Source organism: Drosophila innubila (genome assembly GCF_004354385.1).
Source record: "Drosophila innubila isolate TH190305 chromosome 2R unlocalized genomic scaffold, UK_Dinn_1.0 1_C_2R, whole genome shotgun sequence".
In the NCBI taxonomy this organism is placed as follows: domain Eukaryota; kingdom Metazoa; phylum Arthropoda; class Insecta; order Diptera; family Drosophilidae; genus Drosophila; species Drosophila innubila.
The window spans coordinates 24,113,461-24,138,385 of NW_022995374.1; the positions used below are offsets into that span (position 1 = coordinate 24,113,461).

Consider the following 24,925-nt stretch of genomic DNA (forward strand, 5'->3'; position numbering starts at 1 on the left):
TTGTAAAAGAAAGAGTATTTTATTTTTAGCAAGTATTATTCGGCATTGCCCGCGCTTCTGTACAAATTGATTTACATGGTAATCCCCTTTTTCCAATCGTGGAGTTGTACGCAAAATAGGGTATCTGTGTATTAGATAATTTTAGCTGCATCACTGAATTACTATACTAGTATCGTTTAATTTTATTTGGAATGACAATTTATAGTGGATTCGCAACGTCGACGTCGACGTCAAAAATCGTTTCCACGCCATTTTCTGTGTGCGAGAAAATCGATTCGGTTGTATCGTACTTACTTGTTGGATTTGCATCTGTATTTCTACAAATATATGTAGACTTGCGAATATTTGAATATACTCGTACACTCATGAATGTTGACGTGCATGTGTCGTTCTGTGTGTGTCCGATTTATGAATGTTTCCGTTCGTGTGCCTCCATCATCTATTTTGACTTGGTCCAGTTAGTTCAGTTCTGTCATTTAGATCAAACATAAAAATTTCCGCGTTTGCAAAAGTGTTTTTAAGGATCATTCTTCACTGGTTTCTTTCGCTATCTCTTGATTGTCCATAAAGATTTCACTTACACAACACTCAATAAATAAAACTCAATAAAGATGGGCAACGCAACAATGGTTTGTACAAGATACTCGATAAAAAGAATTTCACGTTTCTTTAAGAAATTTAAATTAATTTATTATTATTACTTGGCTTGAACTGATGAGCTCCAGTAAAATATCTGCATAGTTATACCCCATAAACATTAAAGATTGACAAGAAAAGTTTATTAAACACTTGTGCAAGTGTAGGAAGGAACTTTCCTGCATAATTAAATACGCCATACTCAGAGACTAACTATAGTGAGAGTCATAAAATATGATGTGAAGTTTCTTCTATTCCAATCGAGTTCGAATTTTGTGTTTGCTGCTGAATGCAACTAAAATTATATTTTCGTCAGGAAATAGGGCTTATGAAATTGTGCAAGTATTTGCAAAAGATGAAATATAATTGCCGGATTAAGAAAAGTATATATCTATATACCCTTACATATTTTAACTAAATCAACGTTACATAAATAAAAAAGTTGCTAAATGCAAGCTTTCTTACTCTAGGTGATAAAAAATGTGTACACCTAAAATGCTTTGGGAACTTAAGAAAGTCTCAAGCAAAATCAGGAATTGGTGAGCAAAGGATATTCTGAGTATCTTCGGCATCACGAGAAAAGTTATTACTTCTTATCAAGGTGCAAGTGAACTTTAAAATCCAGAATTTAAATCCGTAACCGATATTAATTTTTTGAAATGAAACATACAAAAAAACCGATATTCTTTTATACAAACTATTCATTATAAAATGATTCATGTATAACGATTCATAAAATATATTCCTACATTTATGTGAATTCTATAAAGTTGTTCTATCGTTTTCCCCCAAGTTGGATAAACAAATTTAAATTACAATTTTTTAAGGTGTTATCAATTATCTAATATATATGTACTGCTTTGTTTGTCCTTAACAGTTTAACTGTTGTATTGAATAAAAGTCTCAAAATTAAAATATTTTTGTAAAAGATAGATTGACAGTAGAAAGCGTTTTCAGCTTTTTAGACCCCGTACTTAAAAAAAGTACAGGGTTCTATTGGGTTTGTTTTAACGAATATGTGCGTAACAGGCAGAAGGAGGCGTGGCAGACCCTATAAAGTATATATATTCTTGAACAGGATCAACAGCCGAGTCGATATAGCAATGTCCGTCTGTCTGTCCGTCTGTATGAGCGCCTAGATCTCAGAGACTTTAAGAGATAGAGACACCAAAATTGGTATGTAGGTTCCTCTATATTGCAAGCAGATGAAGTTTGTTTCAAAATTCGGCCACGCCCCCTTTATCGCCCACAAATCGAAAAAAAAATCTCATATCTAAATTATAAGAACAATTTAAAAGCTAGTGACACCAAATTTGGTATTTAGATTCCTCTATATTGCAGGCAGGTCAAGTTTGTATCTTTTTTTGAATCGGACCACTATATCATATAGCGCCCATACGAAAAATCGGTCGAAAATCAAGTTTTAGTATGAAAAACCTTTTTTGTTTTGTAAGATATCTAATGCAAACTGATACAATAAGCATATGACTTGGTTTTATATATCTTGTTCAGAGTTGGTTCAAATCGGACCACCATATCATATAGCTGTCATAGGACCGATCGGGCGAAAAACAAGTCTTAGTATGAAAAACTTTTTAGTTTTATGAGATATCGGAACCAAACTTATAGAATACGCATTTGAGTTAGTCTTATACATCCTGATCGAAGTTAGTTTAAATCGGTCCACTATATCATATAGCTGTCATAGGACCGATCGGGTGAAAATGAAGTCGTAGTATGAAAAACTTTTTTGTTTATTGAGATATCGTAACCAAACTGATAGAATAGCTTTATATATTCTGTCCAAAGTTGGTTCAAATCGGAGCAATATATCATAAAGCTGTCATAGGACCGGTCGGGCCAAAATTAAGTCTTAGTATGAACAACTTTTTAGTTTTATGAGATATCGTAACCAAACCTATAGAATATGTATTTAAGTTAGTCTTATACGTGCCTACCGAAGTTGGTTCTAATCGGTCAACTATATCGTATAGCTGTCATAGGACCGATCGGGTAAAAATTGAGTCTTAGTATAAAAACTTTTTTGTTTTATGAGATATGGTAACCAAACTGATAGAGTGTACATAAAACTTGTCTTTATATAGCCTATCCAAAGTTGGTTCAAATCGGACCACTGTATCATATAGCTGTCATAGGACCGGTCGGGTGAAAATTAAGTCTTAGTAAGAAAAACTTTTTTCCTTTATTAGTTTTTTTTTAATAAAAATGTTAAGAATCATCGAAGTATTAAAAAAAAACGGCAACCATGACGAAACTATTAAAAAGTAATCAAAAACTTTAAGACAAATATAACCGAACCGATTTTCCTTTCGCTTTGATTCCTTCTTAAAATCGGATTGCATCGTATATGTTTTTGGACATTTCGGGGATCAAGGCAAGAAATTTAAAGGTTCCCATTTGCTTAGTTATTTTATTGATTGTTTTCATTTCAATTGAAAGCCTCGGAGATCCTTGACTACGGGGCCCGGGTTTAAATGTCCCTTTTGCCTCCGTAGCTGCGACAATGGTTTTATTAATCGTGATTATCGCTATGGTGAGTTTTGTCAAATGTACACAGAAAATAAAACCCGGGATTCCGGGCTAGAATCAATTCAATGCGGTGTCAGATGTACCGTAAGCCAAGTACAAAATAATAAAATCAAGCTCGATTTTTTTCAACATTATTTTCATTTTTGGGCTTCTGTAGGATATTATCTTAATTTAACATTAATATTCTGAATACATACTTAAAAACTACGTGCTAAAATCAAGAAATTTAGAATAATTTGTTTTTTTCTGTGTATAGAAGTTAAGGCAACCCAACAATATAGATTAATTTTTCATCAATCCTGAAACTGTTGCATAATTTCCATATCGTTATGGACCCGGTCCTATCGCAATATAAATAGTTGATCCCATATCTTATGCATATTAGATCACAATTGAAATGCTGTAGCATATACTTATGTATGTTGTGTAAGTATAATTTTCTCAATTCATCGCATAATTAAGTACGTTATTCTTTTCTAAAGACTTTGGCAAACTCTTGTTTTAATAGGGAGGCCCTTCTACAGGGTAACTTTGAGTCGATAAGTCTTACCTTCAATATTTAATCAATTGGCATGAGAAATTATCATTATACTTTTACTCTCAAGTATTTTGTCCGCCACTGAAGAAGGAAAAGCTAGAATATTTTATGCTGCGCTGCTCTTTATCTCTGTCCCTTTCTATAGTATATATCTTTCTCTTTCAATGCCTATGTTTTTGCTCTCGAAGTGTAAGTGATGGAAGGGAGGGGAGGAGGTAGGGAATGCGCGCAACTAACAATAATATGATTGTTGAGAATTAATTCTAAAATTCTTTTTGATATACTGTAAAGTGACAAAAGTATTTCGAGTGCCAAAACGAGAACTGAGAAATTGTCTGCACTACAAGTACATATGTTTATTTATGTGCAAATACAAATTATGAGAGTGTGTTGATATCTGCACTTTCCTGCAGTTATAAATAAATGCGAGAATCTAATGCAAATGTTGCCATTTTGACAAAGCAGGGGACTAAGAGCTAAGGACGCGGCAGACAAACAAATATGACAGAATTTTCGATTTGGTCGACGACATCAAATTGATGTTGTTATTCTTTGTGGCGATGCAGGTAAATGGACAACGTGCTACCAGTTGTAAAGCGAGTGTCGTCTCCGTTGTATCTTTCACCTGCAACAGCCGAGATATCTGAGGTATCTGAGTCATCCGAAGATAGTCTTCCGACATAGGGATTGGGCTGCAATTTTTTGGTACCTGCCACCTGGAAGTGGCTACAGTGATACACGGATTCGAGTACAGTGAATACATTAAGCATTAAATTTCAATCATCTTAACATCTCTCATTTTTATTCTAATCAAACGCGACTTAACAATTCTTCTGTGTTTTTTTTGTTTGTCTTTGCTTCAGTTGCCTTAATATAGCGGTCTCTGTGTGTATGTGTGTGTGAGTCTGTGTGTGTTACCAAACTTGATTATCGCTCTGCTCGTCGAATCGGTGTAACGCTTAAACGATCAACATGACTGTAAGTTTATAATTCACAAAATTGTCAAATTTTCAATTGTAATACACAACTGAAGACAACGAATTATGAAAACGAAATACAAAAAACCAACATAGGTGTGCATGATAAGAAAATATATTTTCGAACTCGATCAGTGAATAGATCTGTTTACACATAAGCCATTAAAAGTGCTAAATCAAATATAATAAAGTGATTGTAACATTTCAACATCCATGACGACAGTTTCTTTATAAACGGTTTAAAAAACGAAAAGAAAAATTTTTAAAGTAAACGTTGAAATTTTATGATTTGAACTGATATCAATTAATTTTTTTTTTAATTTGAGGGTCTATATTAACTCAGTTCATCTTCAGTATATTACATTGTCAATATTATTATATGATATTATATATTACATTATTATATGATATAAATGGTGAAACAGAATATAATGACAATAAAGTTCCAACATCTGTAACTGTTATGAATTTTATTTAAGAAAACAAAAGTTTTTTGGACATCACAAAATGAATTTGAATTGCTAATTTATTGAAAAGTAAATAAGAAAATAAAACTATGTAAAGAAAAGTTATGAAATCCTAGATTTTTACCGTGATTAGTAAGAAAGTAAAACTAAATATAAAAAACAACATAAATTTATAGCGAACCCTATTTGTATTAATGAAGTACCTAAATATTCTAGAAATACATGTCTGGAATGGGTGTTCATAACATGCAGAAAACTAAAAAAAAACCGAACTTATAATAATAAACTATGCCGACGGGAAGAGAAAACTTTTGAGCTTTACAATAATTATAAAAAGAAATACTAATAGTTTATATGATTTATTGCTATGTTACAGGACGAACTATCAAAGGAACAGATTGCACGTGAGTATTAATTGAGTTCAAAGGAAAGATCTGTTCTTAAGGATAGTTTCTTTGGGGTTAAAGTGCTGCAAAATGCATTCAACGCATTCGATCCGGAGAAGAATGGATACATCAACACGCCTATGGTTGGAACCATCTTGAGTATGCTGGGACATCAGTTAGATGAAGCGACATTAGCGGAAATTATAGCTGAGGTCGATGAGGATGGCTCTGGGCAAATTGAATTCGAGGAATTCACAACGTTGGCTGCCCGTTTCCTCGTTGAGGAGGATGCGGAAGCCATGTTGGCCGAATTGAAGGAGGCCTTCAGGTTGTATGACAAGGAGGGTAATGGTTATATCACAACCGGGGTTCTTCGGGAGATTCTTCGCGAGTTGGACGACAAGCTGACGAACGATGACCTCGACATGATGATAGAGGAAATCGATTCTGATGGCTCCGGCACCGTGGACTTTGACGGTAAGCACCAGCTGAAAAACCTCAATGTCTCTAAATATTTGTATTTATATATATTTGTGTCAAATTTCAGAATTTATGGAAGTTATGACCGGAGGTGATGATTAAGCAGGCAATCGACTCTTTTCTGATGGCTTTACTGACTAAATTTATACAATTTTAGATTGAATTTTATCGGCCGCCTTATCTCTCAAGCTTATACCGAAAGTTGTCTTCTCGAATCCAGTTCTAAAACAGGTCTCCAGTATTTTTTTTAGAAATATACTAAAATTAAGTTTTCTATTGTCTGTAAATACAAATTTGTATGTGTATATCTTTTGAGTTTAATGCATCCTTATTTTAGTAATAACCTTTTGAAAAAAAAACTAGACCTTTCCTCACCACAGCTCATTTGTAATAAAGTTATCAAAAAAATTCAAAATTAAAATTACATTACGAATAAAAGCGAAGATTCCTTGCAATTTACGCACTGCTTGCAGTTTTATTTGCTGCTGCAAGCAGGGTACCTGTGGAATGTAGCAAGCAGTATGTGTTTGCTAATTTTGTGTATAGCGTTTGCAAGCAGTACATTTACAATTACAAGCAGTGTTTTTATTTCTTTGTGAGTTTGGACAAATGGTAACTACTTGTGTTTTCAGAAAGTGACGTGCGTTATTATGGGATATTCAGGGTTAAACAATTTACACACTACATATTTTAGATTTACATATTTAACCTTCTAGCATACTGCACAGGAGTTTGAGGTAAAATCAGAAAATGGCGTTGCAAGCAGTTTTAGGATGCAGTAGAAGACGGCAGTGGTGAGAATAAAGCAGTGTAAATTCGACCAGGCCTTAATTCAAAAAGTATTGCAGAATGCCAGTTCAAATTACAACTTGGTGGCAGCCCTGCCAAAAGTTCAGATGTTTTTCATAAATAGGGAGTCCATGCATTAAATTTTTAACGATTTATTTATTCTTTCTGCCTTCTTGTGAATGCCATGATGCAAGTGTTAGCCTTAACCGTAGCCTTAAAATATGTCAAGGCCACAACGAACTTAATAGGCATAAGCCGTGCACATGCAGTCCGAGGCTAGATGATATTCAATTGGAAAAATGTATGCTTTCCTAGTATAATAAAGTGATATCTTGATAATGCCCAATTGACAACAGTTGATATAGCTATGATTTTACAATTGACAAAAGTAAGATGTGCAGATGAAAGGTTTATGATCTTACTGGTCGATGGTACATGAAATCATGTAGTATTTCTGCATCAACAGCCGAGTCAATATGGCCTAAACTAAACTTAAATTATAAATAAATAATTATACAAACTTTAACTTAGAAACTTAAAATAAAACTAGTCGAAAAGGCTAAAGTCGAGATCCCGACCATAGGACACCCGTTACTTATTTCAATATACATAAAAGTACTTTAAAGAAATTACTTGTATTACTTTGAAAACATTAATTCGCCATAACTGCCGTTCTACATGTCCTATCTTGATGCGATTCAGTGGGATAATAGACAATAATAATAGATAACGTTAATTACCACAAAAACTTATTATCAGTGTCTGTGTTGATTTTTCGGGGGCGAAGTGGGTCGTGGCTTAAAATGGGAACAATCTTGCTCTGCATGGGGTCTATAGAAATCTGTCTATCTATCTCTTAGTCTCTAAGACTCTTGTGTTTATTCAGACGGACGGAAGGTTTTTCGCGTTTTACGGGGGCGGATGGGGCGTATTAAAAATTTAAAACAAACTTGACCTGGTATCTATATGTCTAATAGCCTCTGAGACTTAGGCGCTCACACGGACGGACAGACGGACATGGCTATATCGAATCGGCTGTTGATGCTGATCAAGAATATATATACTTTATATGGTCGGAGATGCCTCCTTCTCCCTGTTACATACATTCCAACGGACACAAAACAACCTTTTATTTATATTTTAAGTAACGGGTATTCTTCTTCTTCTCTTTACTTATAAAATGTCCAATTAATATTGAATATTATTTGTTTAACACAATATTTACTGAGTGTAGAGATGCCTTTATTGATCTGATTGAATTTTTTTTTCCCAATCCTTGCAAATGCCATCACTGCGGACGACAGTTTCCGCTATTCAGTTATAAATTAAGACTTTTATATTTATAATTCTTTTTTTAAATCCATGTGGAATAGTAAGTATTTATTTTGTCGACTGCTATAAGATGAAAAGGAAATTTTAAAATGAAGACAGAACATTTATAATTGACTGGACATCGAGTCCAGTTTGTAAACGGACTCTGATATAAGTTCTGGAATACTGTTAATGAATTGGGAGTATCAAATAAACCAGAATCGAATTGTATCGTTCAAAAGCAATTCTTGCTTTTCGCCTTACGTGGTTTTAACTAGGATCCCAACCTTCGTTTACCACCGTACTCCGGTAGGCTTCATCTTCTCAATCTTCCGTCCTTAATTAATCGAAAACTCTTGGTGTTGTTCTTCTTCACAAATTGATTATTGGCTAGGTCGATTCTAGTTCCCTTCTGGGCCGCCTCACCTTTTCGGTCCCCCGCAGGTCTACTAGGAATTACAAGCCTATATTTTTATCTACATGCACAACTGATTACGCTTCACACGGTTCGTTTCGTGCTTTGTGCACCAACTATAATAGCCTCTTTCACGTTTTCTCCTCAGAGCTCTCTATCCCTTCCCTGAAAACCTCACTTTTCCGATACCTTTCGTTAAATCCTTGACCTTAATAATACTAAAACTTGTTATATTTTATTGCACTAGTCTAACATTCATACTATTACTAATAACAACACTAATCTTAATTATCTGATTGGGTTTTTCAGGGGTTTCCCCAATTCTTGCAACAAATGTTGGATCATTTATAATTTTTGCATACCCCAGATATAATTTAAATTTTTTCTGTACAGTTCATTATTTATATTAACTTAATTTAATTTTTATACTTAGTAAGTTTTCGTTGCCGACTGCTTTTAGTCGTGAATAAATAAATAAATAAATATTAAAGATTTGAAGATGTCATGTCAGGTTGTCAAAGTATAAGTTTTGGAATTAAATATGAATGAGCATCCCATTCGCTTCTAATTGATGAAGGACACATACTGCTTTCGGTTCATAATTCTAATAATTAAGGCATTTTCAATAAACTTGACTGATCTTTGGTGATGCTTAGTCATCGGGTCAGTGGCATCGTGTGCGTGAGGCAGACAGTTTGCAGCTTGCACCTTGCAGCTTGCAACTTGCATAAGTACGAGTATCTGAGTATCTTTCATCGTGTCGCATCGCATCATTTCGCATTGCATCGGATTGAATCGATTGGCAAAGACGACGTCGACAATTTGGCATTTGTTTCACAGATTGCTGTGAAATTTGTACGGGTCGTCGTTGGTATTGGTGTTGTTGTTGTTATCCCGCACCGTGGTGACATTTGCCGTAGGCATTCGCTGTCGTTTATATACGGCGGACAGAAGTCGAATTGCTTAGACGCTGGCGCTAACTCGATCTGATCGAAAGTTAATTTTTCTGTTGGTGCAAATCAATCTTTGGTGAATATTTCGATTCGTTCTGCACTTTCTCGAAATTTTTTTAATTAGTTTTGGTCTTTTTAACTTACCCTAGATTGGACTTTCATTTGCAAGATGGTGAGTTTATCATATCATCTATAATTCGGAATAAATACTGTTAAAAATGTTGTGAGTGCACAATGAATGCTCTACAGGGCATAAATCAATTTAATTGTTGGTTTCGACAAATGTTTGGCCTTGATAGAAATTGAAAAACATACCGTACTCGTAGAGGGCATTTGTAGGGTACAAAAATAGGTACGATTATACGTACATATCTACTTATAAATCATTTGACTTTTCGCATCTCCATTTATTTAATTACAAAATAAAGCAAATATCATAATTTGATAAATTTTCCTTTGCAGTCTGAAGCCGAATATGACAAGGATCAATTGAGAAGTAAATAAACACAGTTTGTCACTCTGAAATTCTCCTAACTAGTTTGTCTTTTCGCCAGTTCTTCGCAATGCCTTTAAGGCCTTTGATCTGGAAGGCACTGGATGGATCGATCATAGCGATGTCTCAAGCATTCTCGAAATTCTGGGCCAGAAACTCGAACCGCCGGCAGTTAAGGCCCTCATTAAGGAGGTCGATAAGGGAACAACTAATAAACTGAATTTTGAACAATTTTGCAAGCTTGGAGCTCGCTTTATCGAGGTCGAGGAGGATGTGGCTGCTCTGCAGGCTGAGCTGAAGGAGGCATTCCGTGTGTACGACAAGGAAGGAAAGGGATATCTCACAGTTGCCACCCTGAGAGGAATTCTTCACGAGCTCGACGATAAAATCTCTAGCCAAGACTTGGACTCGATCATTGAGGAAATCGATGCCGATGGATCGGGAACTGTTGATTTCGATGGTAAGAGTTCTTTGAATACAGACGCTTTCAATCAAAATGATTACTATACTTTATATTGTACTACTTTTTTTTAACAATCAATTGCAGAGTTTATGCAAGTGATGACAGGTAATATTCCAGAAACTATGACTTTGTTGTGTTGTCCATCCAATCACCTTTTTGTTCTTACTGTGGAACACAGAGTGAAAGCATGTCAAAAAGAATTCTGATCTTAGATCACATGGAATGCTTATATCATCATACTATACTTGTTATGTTTGCTGTTTATGTTTTATGTTTACACGCTGCTTGATAATTTCTACTGATTCCCTTTACTTACTATTACTTTGATTACATTTAGATTACTTGTTTCGTTTCAGGATAAATCTCGCAATTAAAGTAGTCGACCATTGTCTTACACCTCTGGATATATCAAATACACTGGGTGTGTTCTATATTCGAATGTTTTGAGCGGTAATTGAATTTAACAACAACCACAATTCTCTTGTCAATTTATGCATAAACAATGAAATATATTCCAAAAGTTCAATAAATATAAGATTTATAGCAAAGTGTTTCGGCTATTTCGGCTGTTTCCAGTAACCGCAACGGATACAAGTGTTATTATAAATACTAGAAGCTTGTGGGAACATAGTAGTTGTCCATCCTGTACATATGTATACTCTACATATACTCTACATCGACCGAGGTATACCTAAATGTCAGCTTGTTTGAACAGCCTGTTTCAGTTTTTGGGTCAAGTTTTGAATGGAATTTATTCGGCTATCAAGCAAAATCTTACTCCTTTCTTAAAATAAGGGTTCGCTTTCGAAAAATATAATTATTTAAATTTAATTCTTTATGTTTTACTGCCTATACATATATATCAGCTTGATTTTTAGTCTTTTCGATTTTGATTAAAAAAACGATTGGAATATTTTTAATAAACCAGTTTGTAGGCTTAACATTTCTAAGAAAACTGCAAAACAATTTAGAAAATAAAACAAATTTGTTGTATTGTTGTTGTGCAACCGCTCTGTGAACCGATCTGGAATTTTCTATATATTTTTTGAGGTTAGCTAATATCTACAAGAGTATTTAAGCTTCGAACAAACCCAAAATCATTGATCGTTCTTTCTTGTTTTAATTGACTTTGATCTGGACCGCAAATTGTAGCGAGAAAATGCGGCGACAAAGCAGCACTTCCACATTTTGCAATATCAGTGCCAATTGGAAACGACCAAAGCAATTTAAAATCGATTTAGATCTCGTTGTTGAGGTTTGGCCACTTCATGACGTTTCAGTCCATTTGGTTTTATTTGAACTGCTTCACTTATTGAGTTGCTTTTGCGTCCTTGACAACCTCACCGTAAATCTAACACTAATGCCCAATAGGGGAAATGTTACGCATTTGAACGACTATGAAATGAATTAATTAAAAATCAAAAAACCCGCTTGAAAAGCCATTCAAACAAAAAACTAAAACAAATCCGTGTTCTCCTAAATAAAAAGATTATCTAATATATGTGTTTATTATTATCATCACTCATAGAGATATAGGAGAGGTCGAGCGTTGTCCTCCTCAGCAACTGGTATTCATTTAGATTAAAGTTATAATGTCATCGCTCTCATATTCAATTTTGCTTTTTGATCTATTGTCAACGTTTACGATTAATATCCCAACTATATTTTTTCGCTTTTAATGGAATCTTCTCAATAAAAAACAACGAATCTTATAAATAAAACTCATTTGTATATACAAATTCTGTGAATTTTAGCTACTATAGTTGTGAAGCTTACTTCAATTGAAGGACATTGTTACCTCTGAAAAATTCGTTATTGGAATACAAAAACTAGAAAGCAATTGGGAAGGCAAAACCAAGATTATTATATTTGTACACAGAATACTATTTTTCTTAGAGCTTCCTTGTTCAAGATACGCTTTTTTTCCATCCATATTTTGATATTTTGTATCGTATGATGAACTTTGTTCATTTAAAAAGTTTAAAGAGTCATGCAATTGAACTTAATATGAGCTCTCGTGGATATCTTATTAGAATGCCTGGAAGCTGAACGCTGGTAAATGTAACAACTTGTAACTATGAAAAACAAATTTAAAATGTGGCAAGTTTGCAACTATTGTAATGCTATAATCGCAATTTAGCCAGCAGTAATCGTAACGAAACACAAGTGAGTCAAAAAAGCATTCAGTTTTGCATAAAATCGTGATTCACAGTATTGCTACAAGAGTTGTATTTATTTTTTCAGTTTTTTCTTATTAGCAACCTATCACATTAACAAAGCCAATAAATTTGTAAAGTCAAGAGTCTTTTGTTTTTCTCATGCCACATTTGGGCGGAGGTGTTTGGCCACAAAACAAAATAAAGCAACAAATTCTCTTATTTATTCCAGTTTCTACTTTACGCAGATAAAAATCATTTATTTGGCAGGCATAATGAAACTGAAAGTGAAGGTATTTTAATTGTGGGCAGGTTTTTCTCTATTTATGTATTTACATATATACAATAAAATATACCGCGGATCTATTTATCTCAGGGTGCATGTGTGTGTGTATTTTTTTCAACTCATACTTGGGTGGGTTTATATTCAAAAATATTTGTATTTATTGTATTCACATAACCACAGACCTTTTAATACAAATATATAACGGATATCGATGAACAAAGTGCTTAAAAAGTACAAAAAAATTTATATTTATAATAGGGGTTTCAACAGCGAAAAATACCGGAACCGGATCAAATTCTATAATTAGTGTTTTTCTGTATGCATATCATTTTGTATTTTATTAAAATAGATAATTGTAACATTTACCATTTTGAAATATTGAATCATTAAAAGAACATAATATGAACTGTAAGCAAGAGGACAAACCGAAATATAAATTTTGTATTAAATTAATGTATTTAATAGTTGTATATTTATTGTTATAGATATGTTGTTATTAACATATTACTCTAAATAAACGCTGGAACATAATGTGAAATTGCCGGCTGTCTGTCGTTACAAATTTAATTTACAATCTGATCGTAGCATAACGAATAACTTAGCGCTACTAACTTGTTGGAAACTACAACTCTTAGGGAGCTAAAATATATAGATGTTAATGTCTGGATTCTTCAGAAACATTATGAAACTTAGCGCTGCAATATTAGGAGTAGTTTTTCTAAAAGTGACAACTGCACATCTGAATGCATTTCTAGGTGGTGAGTTTAGAATTATAAATGCCCCCATTGGATGATATAATTCATATCCTCTTTCGACTACAAAGCTTAAATAAATTATTCTTAAATATGTACATTTGTAGCCTGTACAAGACTTTTCTTCTAACAATAACTAAAAAAAAGTTTAAACTTCGTAGGGGAAAGAGGGTATAAGATGGAACCGTACTTAATTCGAATGTTTATCTACAGAATGCCGATACAATGATGTGAAGGTCGACTGCATGCCACCGTGTCCAAGAATCTGCATGAGTCACCTCTTGGTCCGCAAGTGCAAGGCCGTAGAATGCACTCCTGGCTGTGCTTGTCCTGAGGGATGGGTGCGAAAGGCTTCCGATACAGGACCATGCATCAAGCGGAGCAGCTGTAAGCGATGGATTGTATGAATTCTCAAAATACAAACTGAAAACATGTTTCAATTGGTAATAAATCTATTCAGCTTAAGACGAAATTTCACCATCGAAATCGGCTCCGACATTGACCTTGCACATTGTACAAACTTGGCCAGTCGACCGTTGCAACCACAAGGTGCATACATATATGTATGTGTATGCAAATGTAGAGACATGTTGCTCCTCGAAAATAACAACAACTTCATATGCAATTTCAAGACCACAATTCACATGCGACTGACAGACTGCGTTGGAGCAAATCTGTTTGGGGTTAACTACCGATTAAGTGGTTGAGAGGAAAATGCATATTCAGAGGATATCTAACTATACTAAATATTAGTAGGGGAAAGTGGTTCGTTACCATCATTGGTCGGTTGTCGTCACCCCCTACATGTTTTGACATTAAGCAAATGCGGTCATTCTGACGATTGTCATGTGTGTTTATTATATAAACACGTTCTTTGTGTGCCGATTACCAAAGCAAACAGACGCATCTGTTTTGTTTTACAAACCAAATAATATTTAAACAAGTGAAAATCTACTCAAAAGTTTTGACATTTACTTAGTGTTATAGAGTAAAGTAAATCGATCGAAAAGACAAATGCATTAAATATTGACAAAGTGAATTCATTCTATTTTCCAATTCAACATTGAATGACACCAAAATGTTCGCCAAATTCATTTTCTAAATGGCACTTTCTAAATGGCAAAAACGATCGATTCAGTAAATTGCTTGTAAAAATGTTTCTTTTAAACTTCATAAAAGTTTAAATTCCTATACCAGTTATTAGCAAAGACTTTTAGTTTTCTATTGGTATGCAAAGTTAAGAGTAACGCTAAAATAATTTCTCCTTCTTATTGATTCTATAACAATTTTAGTGGATGTAAGCACATGTAATGTTGAATACCGTGCAGTATTTAAAAAAGAAAACCAAAAGGTATTCTCTTCCAGTATTTCATCAATTTGTTTTTTTATACCCGTTACTTAAAAAATAAGTAGTAGAGTACATTGTATTCGTTGGAATGTATGTATCAGGGAGAAGGAGGCTTCTCCGATTTCATAAAGTATATATATATATATATTCTTGATCAGCATCAACAGCCGAGTCGATATAGCCATGTATGTCTGTCCGTCTGTCTGTCTGTTCGTCCGTATGAACAAAAGGATCTCAGAGACTATTAGAGGTAGAGGAACCAAATTTGACTCCTATATTTCTATATACCCTACGCAGATCAAGTTTATTTCAAATTTAAGCCACGCCCCCCACCGCCCTCGCAAATCGCAAAAAACCACCACACAAACAGTTTTTAAGATAATACAGTTTTTATGGTTATTAACGTTATCTAGTAATATTATCTATTATCCCACTGAATCGCATTAAGATCTGACAAGTAGAAAAGCAGAAATTGCGAATTAGTGTTTTCTAAGTAATACAAGTAATTTCTTTAAAGTACTTTTATATTTATTGAAATAAGTAACTGATATTCTATGGTCGGGACCGCGACTATAGCCTTTCCCACTTGTTTTTAATTAACAAATTGTATATGTGATCCCTTTTTAATTATTTAAAAATACCATAAAAATGCTATTAAAAATACCTATTGGTCAGGTTGCTTTTACTTTTTATATGTATGTGTATGTGTGTGTGTAAGCTGTCCAATTCCACTTGAAACTGTCAGTTCATAAATTTAATTACCAAAAATTACTTTAAATTAAAGAAAGGTGCTCGTATTATTTATTAACATACAAAGTATGTAGATATGTATGTATGTATGTAGGTAACCAAAAGGCCACACAAGGCGTTCTATTATCTAACAATGTCTGTATGTGTGAGTGTGTGTGTGTGTGTGAGTGTGTGTGCCTAGATTACGATATAACTTGCCTTTGAGTAGAAATGACAGGAAAGACTTTGGGCAGTTATGAATGAAACCAAAAACAACTTTCTGATACGATCAAAAAGACTGCAATTAGCCTTGGCAGATCGTAAACGATATTCGGCTGTTAACGGTATTGATGCATACACACACACTCAAATGCTAATGCGTGTGTACATGTAAAATGTGGTTGCTTTTTGCAGTAGAATAAAATAAAGCATTTAGAATTATTTAATTATTAATAATGAATATTCTGTATATGTGTGTGAGTGTGTGTGTGTGTTGTGTGTGTGTGTATTCTTGTTGAAATCAATGCTGTTTTACATTTCTTTTTAGCTCGTTTGTATTGGTAGCATGCGCTCGCTCGCTTGAGCTTCGAAAGCTTTCTAGAGCTTGAGCTAGAGATTGGAGTTGAGCTTGAGCTTGAGTTTAAGTTGTTGTTGTTGTTGTTGTTATTGTTGTATCTACTGGCTGCAGCAACTTCTTTCGCTCTTTTTATGCCATCGCGTGATTCATTTGGCCATTCCCCGCCTCGCTCTCGCTGTCGCTGTCGCCTGCTGGCTCGCTCGCTCACTCGCTCGTAAGCTCAATAGCGACCGCGACCGCTTGCAGTTGCTGAAAAGATTTTATATAGTCATACGGGTCCGCCTAGTGCTTCAGTTTGGTGCTTAGACGCGGTGCGCGTGCTTCGAAACGTTGTGCAGCAAGCAGTTTGTGTATTCGCTTCGTATGTACTCCGTAGACTCGTGCAATTTTTGATAAGTGGTCAGCTAGATAAACCGAATCGACTCCCCCCCTGATCAATCAGTCAATCAAGCACTTGCACTCGCTCTCGCACACGCATCGCACACGCATCACATTGCACATTTCGAATTGTTGGTATCCTGTTTTGGCACTGAAACTAGTCACCAGCCAATATTTGAACCTATGTACATATCTACACGTATGTGCATAGGCAACAATCTGTGTGTTCACTGTGTTCAACAAGAAATACAAATAATCCAATCACTAATTGAAATACAACAGTAACTAGCTGCTACATAAAATGTTAGCCAAATGGACCATGTCGCAAAAGGGATTAAAACATTTATTCGGTCTTGTTGCCGTTATTGCAATACTTTCGGATTTACCAGTGGTTCAGGCCGTACGTGTCGGCAGTCCCCAACAGAATCTACGAATTAAAGGTAAGTTTTAACCGCCTCCTATAGCCAAGATGCATATCTGCAAAATAAAAGAGTAAAGTCTAAATTCCATCCATAAGGATCTTAGACATACATATCATTTCATTTTTATTTCTTTTCCTCAAATAATCTTTTCTCTCCAATTTTGTGATGCAAACTTTCATTAAAATGCTATTAATTTGCTTAACAAAATTGATTAATATAAGAAAATTCAGTCATTATTAAGCAAATAATAATACATTTAACTCTTCAAGAATTTTCGAAATTTTAAATTTTGTCAAAATTAAAAAAAAATAAATAGGAAACAAGCCCTTAAAATAAATGCGTTTAGCAACACTGATCTTGTTGGTACTCGAGTAGGTCAAAACGCAAATCAAGTCTTCAAGCTGGTGACAACATTAGCAAGAAATAAAAACTTGCTAATGCGAATCACAATCGATCTTTTGATTGATTGCCGCATTTAGTTTTGTTGAAAACTTAGATCTTCAGGCAATTATTACGATTAATGATCAAAATTAACAGCGAACAATAGATGCGTTTACTTTATTGTGTTGCTTTATTTGTTTATATTTTTTTCTCAAAGTTATTAATTTAATCTGTTGCGATCTTTATTTGATCTTCGCTAACTTTGTAACTAACTAAAGATTAATTACATTATTTGAGAGTGAGATAAAGAAAGATGGAGAGTGAGCGGGAGTGAAAGAGAGCAGAAATTTGAAATTTAATTAACGTTTATAAGCATGGTAGAGTGGCCTTGTACACGGTCCGAGGAGCACTTTCATTTTTTCGCTGAGGAAAACAAACGTGGCGTATACTCAATATGCAAACGGATGTATGTATGTACAAAGATACATTGTGTGTACGAGTACATATGTATGTATACATGTAAGTAGCATATGAAATGCTATCCAACGAGCATAACAAGTTATTAATGGTGGCAACAACAACAACACGCACTCTAAAAGTGTCAATAACACGATTTATATAGCCAGGCAATGTTGTTTCTTAAGCCGTCACTTTCCATTTATCATCTGAATGACATCGAAATCACTCGAAATTAAAATCTTGCCAGTGCCAAAGTTCACACACAAAGCAGGCCAAAAAAAAAAAATAGAAATTAAACTGAAATTAAACTGAATAACAGATTCAAGCCGATGTCTGTGAAAAGTGGAAAACAATAATTACACATAAAAAATAAAATAAAATAATCAAGTAAAAGAAAGTCTCAATAACAACGAAGCACACAATACACTACATCTTTGCTTTTGGCATTGAATTTTGATAACTTTTTTAAATCTATTCAGATCCACTAGCTAAGCGACTATCGAACTGTAGTGTATACATGTATTGTGTGAATGCAGATGTCAAACTTGACATTCGCATGTCTCAGCGAGAAAGAGAAATGGATTTGTGAGTGCGATTGAGAGTACAATCAATTGCAAAATGTAATGCCGTTAGCAGGTAACAGTGGGTTCAACTCATGTGTGCACAGGTGCATGTAAATGTGCATCTATGTCTGTCTGATATGTAAATAAAATGCTACAGTTGTTGTTCCAACCCCACCCCCAATACTCAAATCCATAATCAGAGAACTTTTGTGTATAAAATTATAATTTTTAATTATGAATGCACTTTTTTCTATACTTATTAACATTTTTCAAATCAGGAAATAGTACTATCAAGTTTGCAAATAGTATCAGTTCTCATAACACACACATATACGCATGAACGTTAAGCAAGCAGTTTCTATTCATATCATCTCTGTCTTTTCTTAACTATTCTTCTCACCAGCAAGCTGTCGATAAAGCATGTCAAAAGTTATCACTACGCAACTTTTTGTATCGATATCCTGTTTCGTAATCTATCGATACCAATGCTTGCATTTACAGGGATGGAGTATTTATCGTATTAATTGTTTGAATTCATATCGTTTTTTGACAAGAAGTACACTCGAGTGTTATCTATAAATCGAACTATGTTTTTATATAGTAATGGATCAGCTTACTATCATTAGAGTCGCGATGACGCAATTTTACATCCGTCTCTTGGTATGCAAATACATATGTATACAGCCATGCATGTATGTAAGTACATATGTGTGTGTGTAATTACTACTCACAGTTATGAATCTGGATTTTTGTTTTTGTTGGTTGAAAGGAAAATGAAAATTACCCGTGGGCAATTTTAAAAGTTGTTTATTTTTTTTGCGTTTCTTTTTGTTTATTACGAACATTTGAAATGTTTGCATACCTCGGTACTATGTAAATGGACCACATTCCTGACCCAAAGGATGTAATTGTGAATAACAACTTTTTAATGGGTAAACTTTACAAATTTACTCATTTGTTTACAGTGAAAGCTCTATTTAAACACAGTTCCCTAAGGCGTATATTTCCCGCTAACGGGATTTGTGTGGCTTAAAGCTTAAACCAAAGCCTTTGGGACACTAGAGATCTGTCATTATGAAAAGGAAGTACTTATTCGTTGATTATTTAATGTTTGACATGTAGTGATCGCTTTAGTAAACTTTAAATATGTATCTATTTTAATATTTGTTTAAATATTTCTCTATACATTCGAATGTCAATCTTACTTTAATTTTGACATTTTGTGGTGATTGGATTATTAGAAAATATTAAAAAATATTTGTGCATGCGAAAATATTTATATGTACGAATAACCACGCTATTGGTAACTCAGTTGTACTGTTGCTGTTAAATTGGCCACACCCCAAAATCATACTGCAATCGACTTGAACAACAATGGCGACTGCAGTAGCGACAGCGACTGTGACGTCGACTGCGACGGCGACTGTGACGGCGACTGCTCACGTTTGTCAAAATTGGCTTTGATGGTAACGTAAACAAAATAAAAAAAAAAAAACCAACCAGAGTCGAACGCAATATGGGTGTAATTATTATAAAATAAAAATCGAACTAAAATCTCAGCGGCAATTTACTCTAATTTCCTGTATGGCGACACACTTACGTCCATACAAATATGTACATATATCCGCAATATATGGCAAAATCACTGAGTAGGAAGTTACACATTTATTTATGTAGAGATCACAAAAGGTTTAGTTTATTTATTATAACAAGTAGCAGCTATTTATACCCTGCACACTCTTGAAGTGGGCAGCTTTGGGGTATAATGATTTGAAATTCTTTCTTACATGCAGCACTGCTTGCAATACTCATGTATGTAAAGCAAGCAGTGTACCCAGGTGTCGTTGCAAATTATTAGCGACAGAATGTTATGCTCCAATTATGTCTAAAAAGAATTTGTCAAGTTGGTTGATACTTCAACATTTCAAATAAAAATATTAGCGTTTTTTGTAATTTTAGGAAATAACTTTATGTGTCCTTGTCGTTTTTGACGCGACTGGATATTTAGATTTTAAGCCGTATACTTGATATGATGGTTTTTTGATTCTGATGCAAAGTTTCTGCTGGACATATTTGTGACTTATATACGAGTATATACATATATACCAAATTAGTTAAGTAGCTGCTAGCTGACAGTATATGTATGTATGTATATTAATGTTTGTGCATCACTTACACACGTACACAAATATGAAAGTATGTATGTATGTACACATGCCAAATTCAAATTCCAAAGCAAACCCGTTGAACCCGTTGCAAACACAATCTGTATCTGGGCGCTGAGATACATATTTTACTAAAGCACAGAGGCAGCCTGGCAAATGTCACGTTCGGTTTTTTGGGTTTTTGGCAAAGATTGCGACACACAATGCATATGCGCAAACATACGTGCATACATATGTACACATGTATTTAGCTATGAATTTATGTATTTCGAATTCGATGATGCTGTCATTCCCAAGAATAAGTGATTAAAAGCTATAGCTAATTACTTTTGAAATAAGCTCAGGTGTGATGTTTTCAATGTGCAGGATTACGAGTAAGTAAACGGGTTCCACACACTCACTCACACACAATTCACATTGCACATATAAGTTGGTAGTTCACGCCGAGTTGCCAATCACATTAACTATTTATCGATACATTAAAACATGAACACAAAGCTCAACCCAAATGTTTCACAAAAGCAAAGATGTTTATGAGCGTTTCTATTTTTTAAATTGATTAAATCATAATCCACATAAAAGATCAACAAGTTTTGCCAAATTTATGCGTAAGGTGGATAAAACTGGGTCAAAAGCGCGCAAAAATTTATCAATTCCTTTTTGGTATCAGGCACAACTTTGCTTATACAATGTGAGGTACATACATACATATATCTGCATTTTAAATATCTCTCTGTCTCTCTATCTCTCTATCTGTCTGTCCTTCTATCTGTCAGTGGCAATTTAATTAGCATTGCAAACCGTTTGCGAATTTCTTGCAAAAATCAATCGCAATCTTTGTCGCCCCTCCTCCTCCTCCTCCTCTTACCCCCTTGCTGCCCAAATTAAGCAATACCCTTGTGCTTCAAATCTAGCTAATAAATTGCGTCAAACAAAACCCAGCGAATATTGCGAAATTTCAGCCCATAAATAGCAAAGTAGCTAACGGCTAATAGGAAAACAAAAGCAAAATAAAAACCGCAACAACCTTGATACCTGTCTAAACAATGATAAACTGCAACACTTTATGACAATTTCATTTCGATTTTCATTTGAGTTCATTTCTCACTTTGGCCAAAAATTGATGATGTCTAAGAGGGCGCATCAGCTCATTAACATTGGCTTTGGGCCAACTTCAGTTGCCTTCTTCCTCTTCATCTTGAACAGCAACAAAATTGGAAGTAGAGAAATGACCATTTAAGTGACAGCTGCATTCAGTTAAGTGCAGTTCTTGGAAACATAATAAATAATTTGGGTCAAAAATACAAATACAAGAAAACACGACACAAACTAGTTGACGTGTATCTCAGCCACAAGTTGTTGTTGTCGTTTATAAACATAAATAAATAAATAGTTGAAGTTACACACATACACAGACCCACACACAGACACTTGCGTGTACACTTACTTATAAGCGAGACTGTAAGCTAGTAAATGTATAACTATGTAGGCAAAATGGAACAGAAAACTCGTTGGGGCAAAAAGCGACAGCAACAAGAGTAACCAAAGCAACAACAACAACAGCAAAAACAGCAACAACAAGAGCAAATAATGTTTTGTGTTGGCCAAAACTTTGTTGCAAATGAACTCGGCTATAAAGTCGACCGCAAGCCGAGTCTCGAGCTGCAGATTGAGATTCAGTCAACGAGGCAACAAGACAACAACCTGAGCCGACATCCAACTAACCCTAATCACAGTGGGGCAATTCTGAGCACAGCACAGTGGTACCAATGACAAATGGCATGCTCTCAATTATATGCAAATTGCTGTCAATAAGACACCCACTTCAACAACTTGAGTGCAAATTAATAAAATACGTGTGTATATAAAAACCGATATGCATATTTTATGTACAGTTGGACCCAGTAACTGTTTGGATAAAAAAAAAAATATTTTTCAACTGAAAGATATTTTATTTTGTTTATCTAATTTTATTATAGTTTTTTTTTTATAAACATACTGTACGCATTATCGTTCACATGCGCAGATTTTGCTTTGGAACGCGGAAATTCGCTTGACATCGCATATAATTAATACTCCCAGTGGAAGCCAAACAAGAGAACCACAAAACAGTTCATTTGATCTGCATTTTGAGTCTGATTCGCGCTACAGTTTAAATAAACTCTTAAGATGCGACTAGATAAGATTCAACTTCTATTGTTAGTCTGACTTTAATAATATTATAATAGTCGTAAACTGAAAGCGCATTATGTCTTTCTATCACTGTCCGTCACATTTGCAATGATATAAGTTTGTCTGTATGTTTCAATAAATGACTTTGACTAGCTTTCAACTTTCTCATATTCAAATGTCTGCATATACTTAATGCCCAAAAGGATTAACTTTCTTACACACATCCATTAGTTATGAAAGTAACAACTTTCAATATTTGTCAACACATCATCCGTTACAATATTGAATAAAAACTTGAACTGGCTTTTGCAAAAGAGATTTTAAGATTAACATAATCTTACAAATGGTCAATAAGAATATTATAGTATGCTTGATTCTGCTTTTGGGTGGTCCATGTGAGCGGCTAGTACTGTATATAAAGTGGTAAAAAAGTGTGCACACTTCCTAATTCATTTAAAGACAATCAGACTTGGGAATCCAGCGTAGCCAGATCGTTCAAATTTTAGTTCCGATTGGATTATGCCAATTTAAAAGATTTTTGCAATTAAAAATGCAATTTGATAAAATTCTTCTTGAAATTACTTATATTCCCATCGCAGAGATCAAAAGCGCTGCACGATCTGCGGAAAATTGGCATTACCTAATTCTGGTTGACCTAGCTTGCAGCTAAATACTTTGTAAAAATCACGATAAATTTGTTTTAGACTTGAGAAAATGCGAAATACATATTTACGACTTGATTACCAAACCTTTCAGCTCCCCAAAATTTTGTACAGTGGAGCAGGCAAACGCCTACGTGACCAGGAAGTTGTTGCCCATTGTAGAATGTCGGAGAATGGGGGCATTGTTGCCAACCAAATTTGTGACAGGCAAATACCCTTTCAATAGCAAACTCACAATCAAAATCAAAAGATTTTGAAAGCATTTATTCAAATGGTTAACTGTTACTCTTGGTCCAGGGACTTTGAATATATGATCGGTCACACACATACACACATACGTATGCAAATGTATGTGTAAGTACAATCTAAGTACAATACGAGCTGCCAACCACATTAAAGCAAGCTGTTAAATTGTTATACTGAAAGGGAATGTGTACATAAATTGATACACTCAGAAAAAACAGTTGCATATTAAGACATTTAAAAAATTAATTATGTTTTATTTCTTGTTTCGCGCCAGATCATTAAACATTTTATGACTTTGCAGTTTAAGTAGTTTTTAAATGCTTTGACAAGAAGTCACAAAATTGATGGTTCGCTTATGATATGTAAATCTTTCAGTTGAACTAACAATATTAAAAGGCAATTAAATATGCATCATCATACATGCATACATTTGTACACATATATTTTATGATTTTCTATTAGTGTATGCTAATGGCAGTTGGTATTTGTACTATCTGTAGATCCGGTACGCAGACAATTGCATTGCAAATTGTTGTAATATTCACATGATTAAATAAAAACAAAAAGGGGGCCACGAAATAATATTTTGAATGAATGCGTGTGCGACAATTGCGCAAATGAACCAATTCAAGAGAATTGTAACACAACATTTAATTGTGGGAGAAAAACTGTGAAAGGATGTGGAGCTGTTATAATCGCAGTCTTGAAATTCATTAACTCTTATGTCATTGCTAATGCTACTGCTAATGCTTAATGATTATAATTTATTAGTATTGAAAAAGTGTTGTTCTTAGCCTTTTTTGTTTTGGTTGTTTATTGTTGGTTTCGAAAATTCAACGAATTTGAAAGGTCAGCTTATGCATAATATTTGGCAAATTGCTTAACATAAAAGTTGACGGGTGTGCCCGATATTTCATCAACAAATACATATACTATATACTAGATACATATTTATAAACATGCAATACAAGTAATTTATAATTAAAGCAGCGTTTATAATCAAAAACTCGAAAGCGCATTCAAACTTGGCTTGAAAATATGGAAATGTTAGGAATAAAGAACACACACACACACTACACACAAGTATGAGAAAATACATGTACACAAACAAGCGAGATATAACCTTGAAGAACAATCTAATTTAGATGTTATTGCTTGCATATTAATGCAA

At 34.3% G+C, this 24,925-nt stretch overlaps 4 protein-coding genes across 8 annotated transcripts in view; all 4 read left to right on the forward strand.

The window, feature by feature from the left end:
• The first annotated feature begins 482 nt into the window (after positions 1 to 482).
• LOC117784758 (troponin C) lies at positions 483 to 6,493 on the forward strand. 5 transcript variants are annotated; one of them, XM_034622566.1, is made up of 5 exons: positions 597 to 629; positions 5,545 to 5,572; positions 5,636 to 6,031; positions 6,102 to 6,125; positions 6,192 to 6,493. In XM_034622566.1, the coding sequence occupies exons 1-5, from the start codon at positions 612 to 614 to the stop codon at positions 6,194 to 6,196; spliced, it is 471 nt and encodes a 156-aa protein (XP_034478457.1). In that variant the 5' UTR covers positions 597 to 611; the 3' UTR covers positions 6,197 to 6,493. The 5 variants fall into 5 exon arrangements, with proteins under 5 accessions (XP_034478456.1, XP_034478457.1, XP_034478458.1 ...); XM_034622567.1 differs by lacking the exons at positions 597 to 629; positions 6,192 to 6,493 and adding exons at positions 4,194 to 4,290; positions 4,588 to 4,702 and having other exon boundaries at positions 6,102 to 6,136; XM_034622569.1 differs by lacking the exons at positions 597 to 629; positions 6,192 to 6,493 and adding exons at positions 4,322 to 4,372; positions 4,588 to 4,702 and having other exon boundaries at positions 6,102 to 6,136.
• A 2,947-nt stretch (positions 6,494 to 9,440) lies between these two features.
• On the forward strand, positions 9,441 to 11,006 carry LOC117784774 (troponin C). The gene is made up of 6 exons (XM_034622588.1): positions 9,441 to 9,578; positions 9,652 to 9,674; positions 9,965 to 9,998; positions 10,057 to 10,455; positions 10,543 to 10,563; positions 10,815 to 11,006. Exons 2-6 carry the CDS (start codon positions 9,672 to 9,674, stop codon positions 10,817 to 10,819), a joined length of 462 nt encoding a protein of 153 aa, XP_034478479.1. The 5' UTR covers positions 9,441 to 9,578; positions 9,652 to 9,671; the 3' UTR covers positions 10,820 to 11,006.
• Positions 11,007 to 13,560: 2,554 nt separating this feature from the next.
• Positions 13,561 to 14,117, forward strand: LOC117784507 (von Willebrand factor). The gene is made up of 2 exons (XM_034622258.1): positions 13,561 to 13,658; positions 13,866 to 14,117. The coding sequence occupies exons 1-2, from the start codon at positions 13,583 to 13,585 to the stop codon at positions 14,057 to 14,059; spliced, it is 270 nt and encodes an 89-aa protein (XP_034478149.1). The 5' UTR covers positions 13,561 to 13,582; the 3' UTR covers positions 14,060 to 14,117.
• A 2,468-nt stretch (positions 14,118 to 16,585) lies between these two features.
• Positions 16,586 to 24,925, forward strand: part of LOC117784361 (laccase-5) — a 31,501-nt gene continuing 23,161 nt past the window's right edge. The window contains exon 1 of the mRNA XM_034622084.1: positions 16,586 to 17,124. Within this exon, the coding sequence (XP_034477975.1) occupies positions 16,986 to 17,124 (139 nt within the window). The 5' untranslated portion in view covers positions 16,586 to 16,985. The remainder of the gene's footprint in view (positions 17,125 to 24,925) is intronic.

Bases quoted from the DNA above. Each gene is read 5' to 3' on its own strand.
- LOC117784774 (XM_034622588.1), top strand. The intron at 9,999-10,056 runs GTAAATAAACAC...TCTTTTCGCCAG, and splicing joins TGACAAGGATCAATTGAGAA to TTCTTCGCAATGCCTTTAAG. The intron at 10,456-10,542 runs GTAAGAGTTCTT...AATCAATTGCAG, and splicing joins GGGAACTGTTGATTTCGATG to AGTTTATGCAAGTGATGACA.
- LOC117784758 (XM_034622565.1), top strand. The intron at 5,573-5,635 runs GTGAGTATTAAT...TTGGGGTTAAAG, and splicing joins ATCAAAGGAACAGATTGCAC to TGCTGCAAAATGCATTCAAC. The intron at 6,032-6,101 runs GTAAGCACCAGC...GTCAAATTTCAG, and splicing joins CGGCACCGTGGACTTTGACG to AATTTATGGAAGTTATGACC.
- LOC117784507 (XM_034622258.1), top strand. From the start codon at position 13,583: ATGAAACTTAGCGCTGCAATATTAGGAGTAGTTTTTCTAAAAGTGACA. The intron at 13,659-13,865 runs GTGAGTTTAGAA...GTTTATCTACAG, and splicing joins TCTGAATGCATTTCTAGGTG to AATGCCGATACAATGATGTG.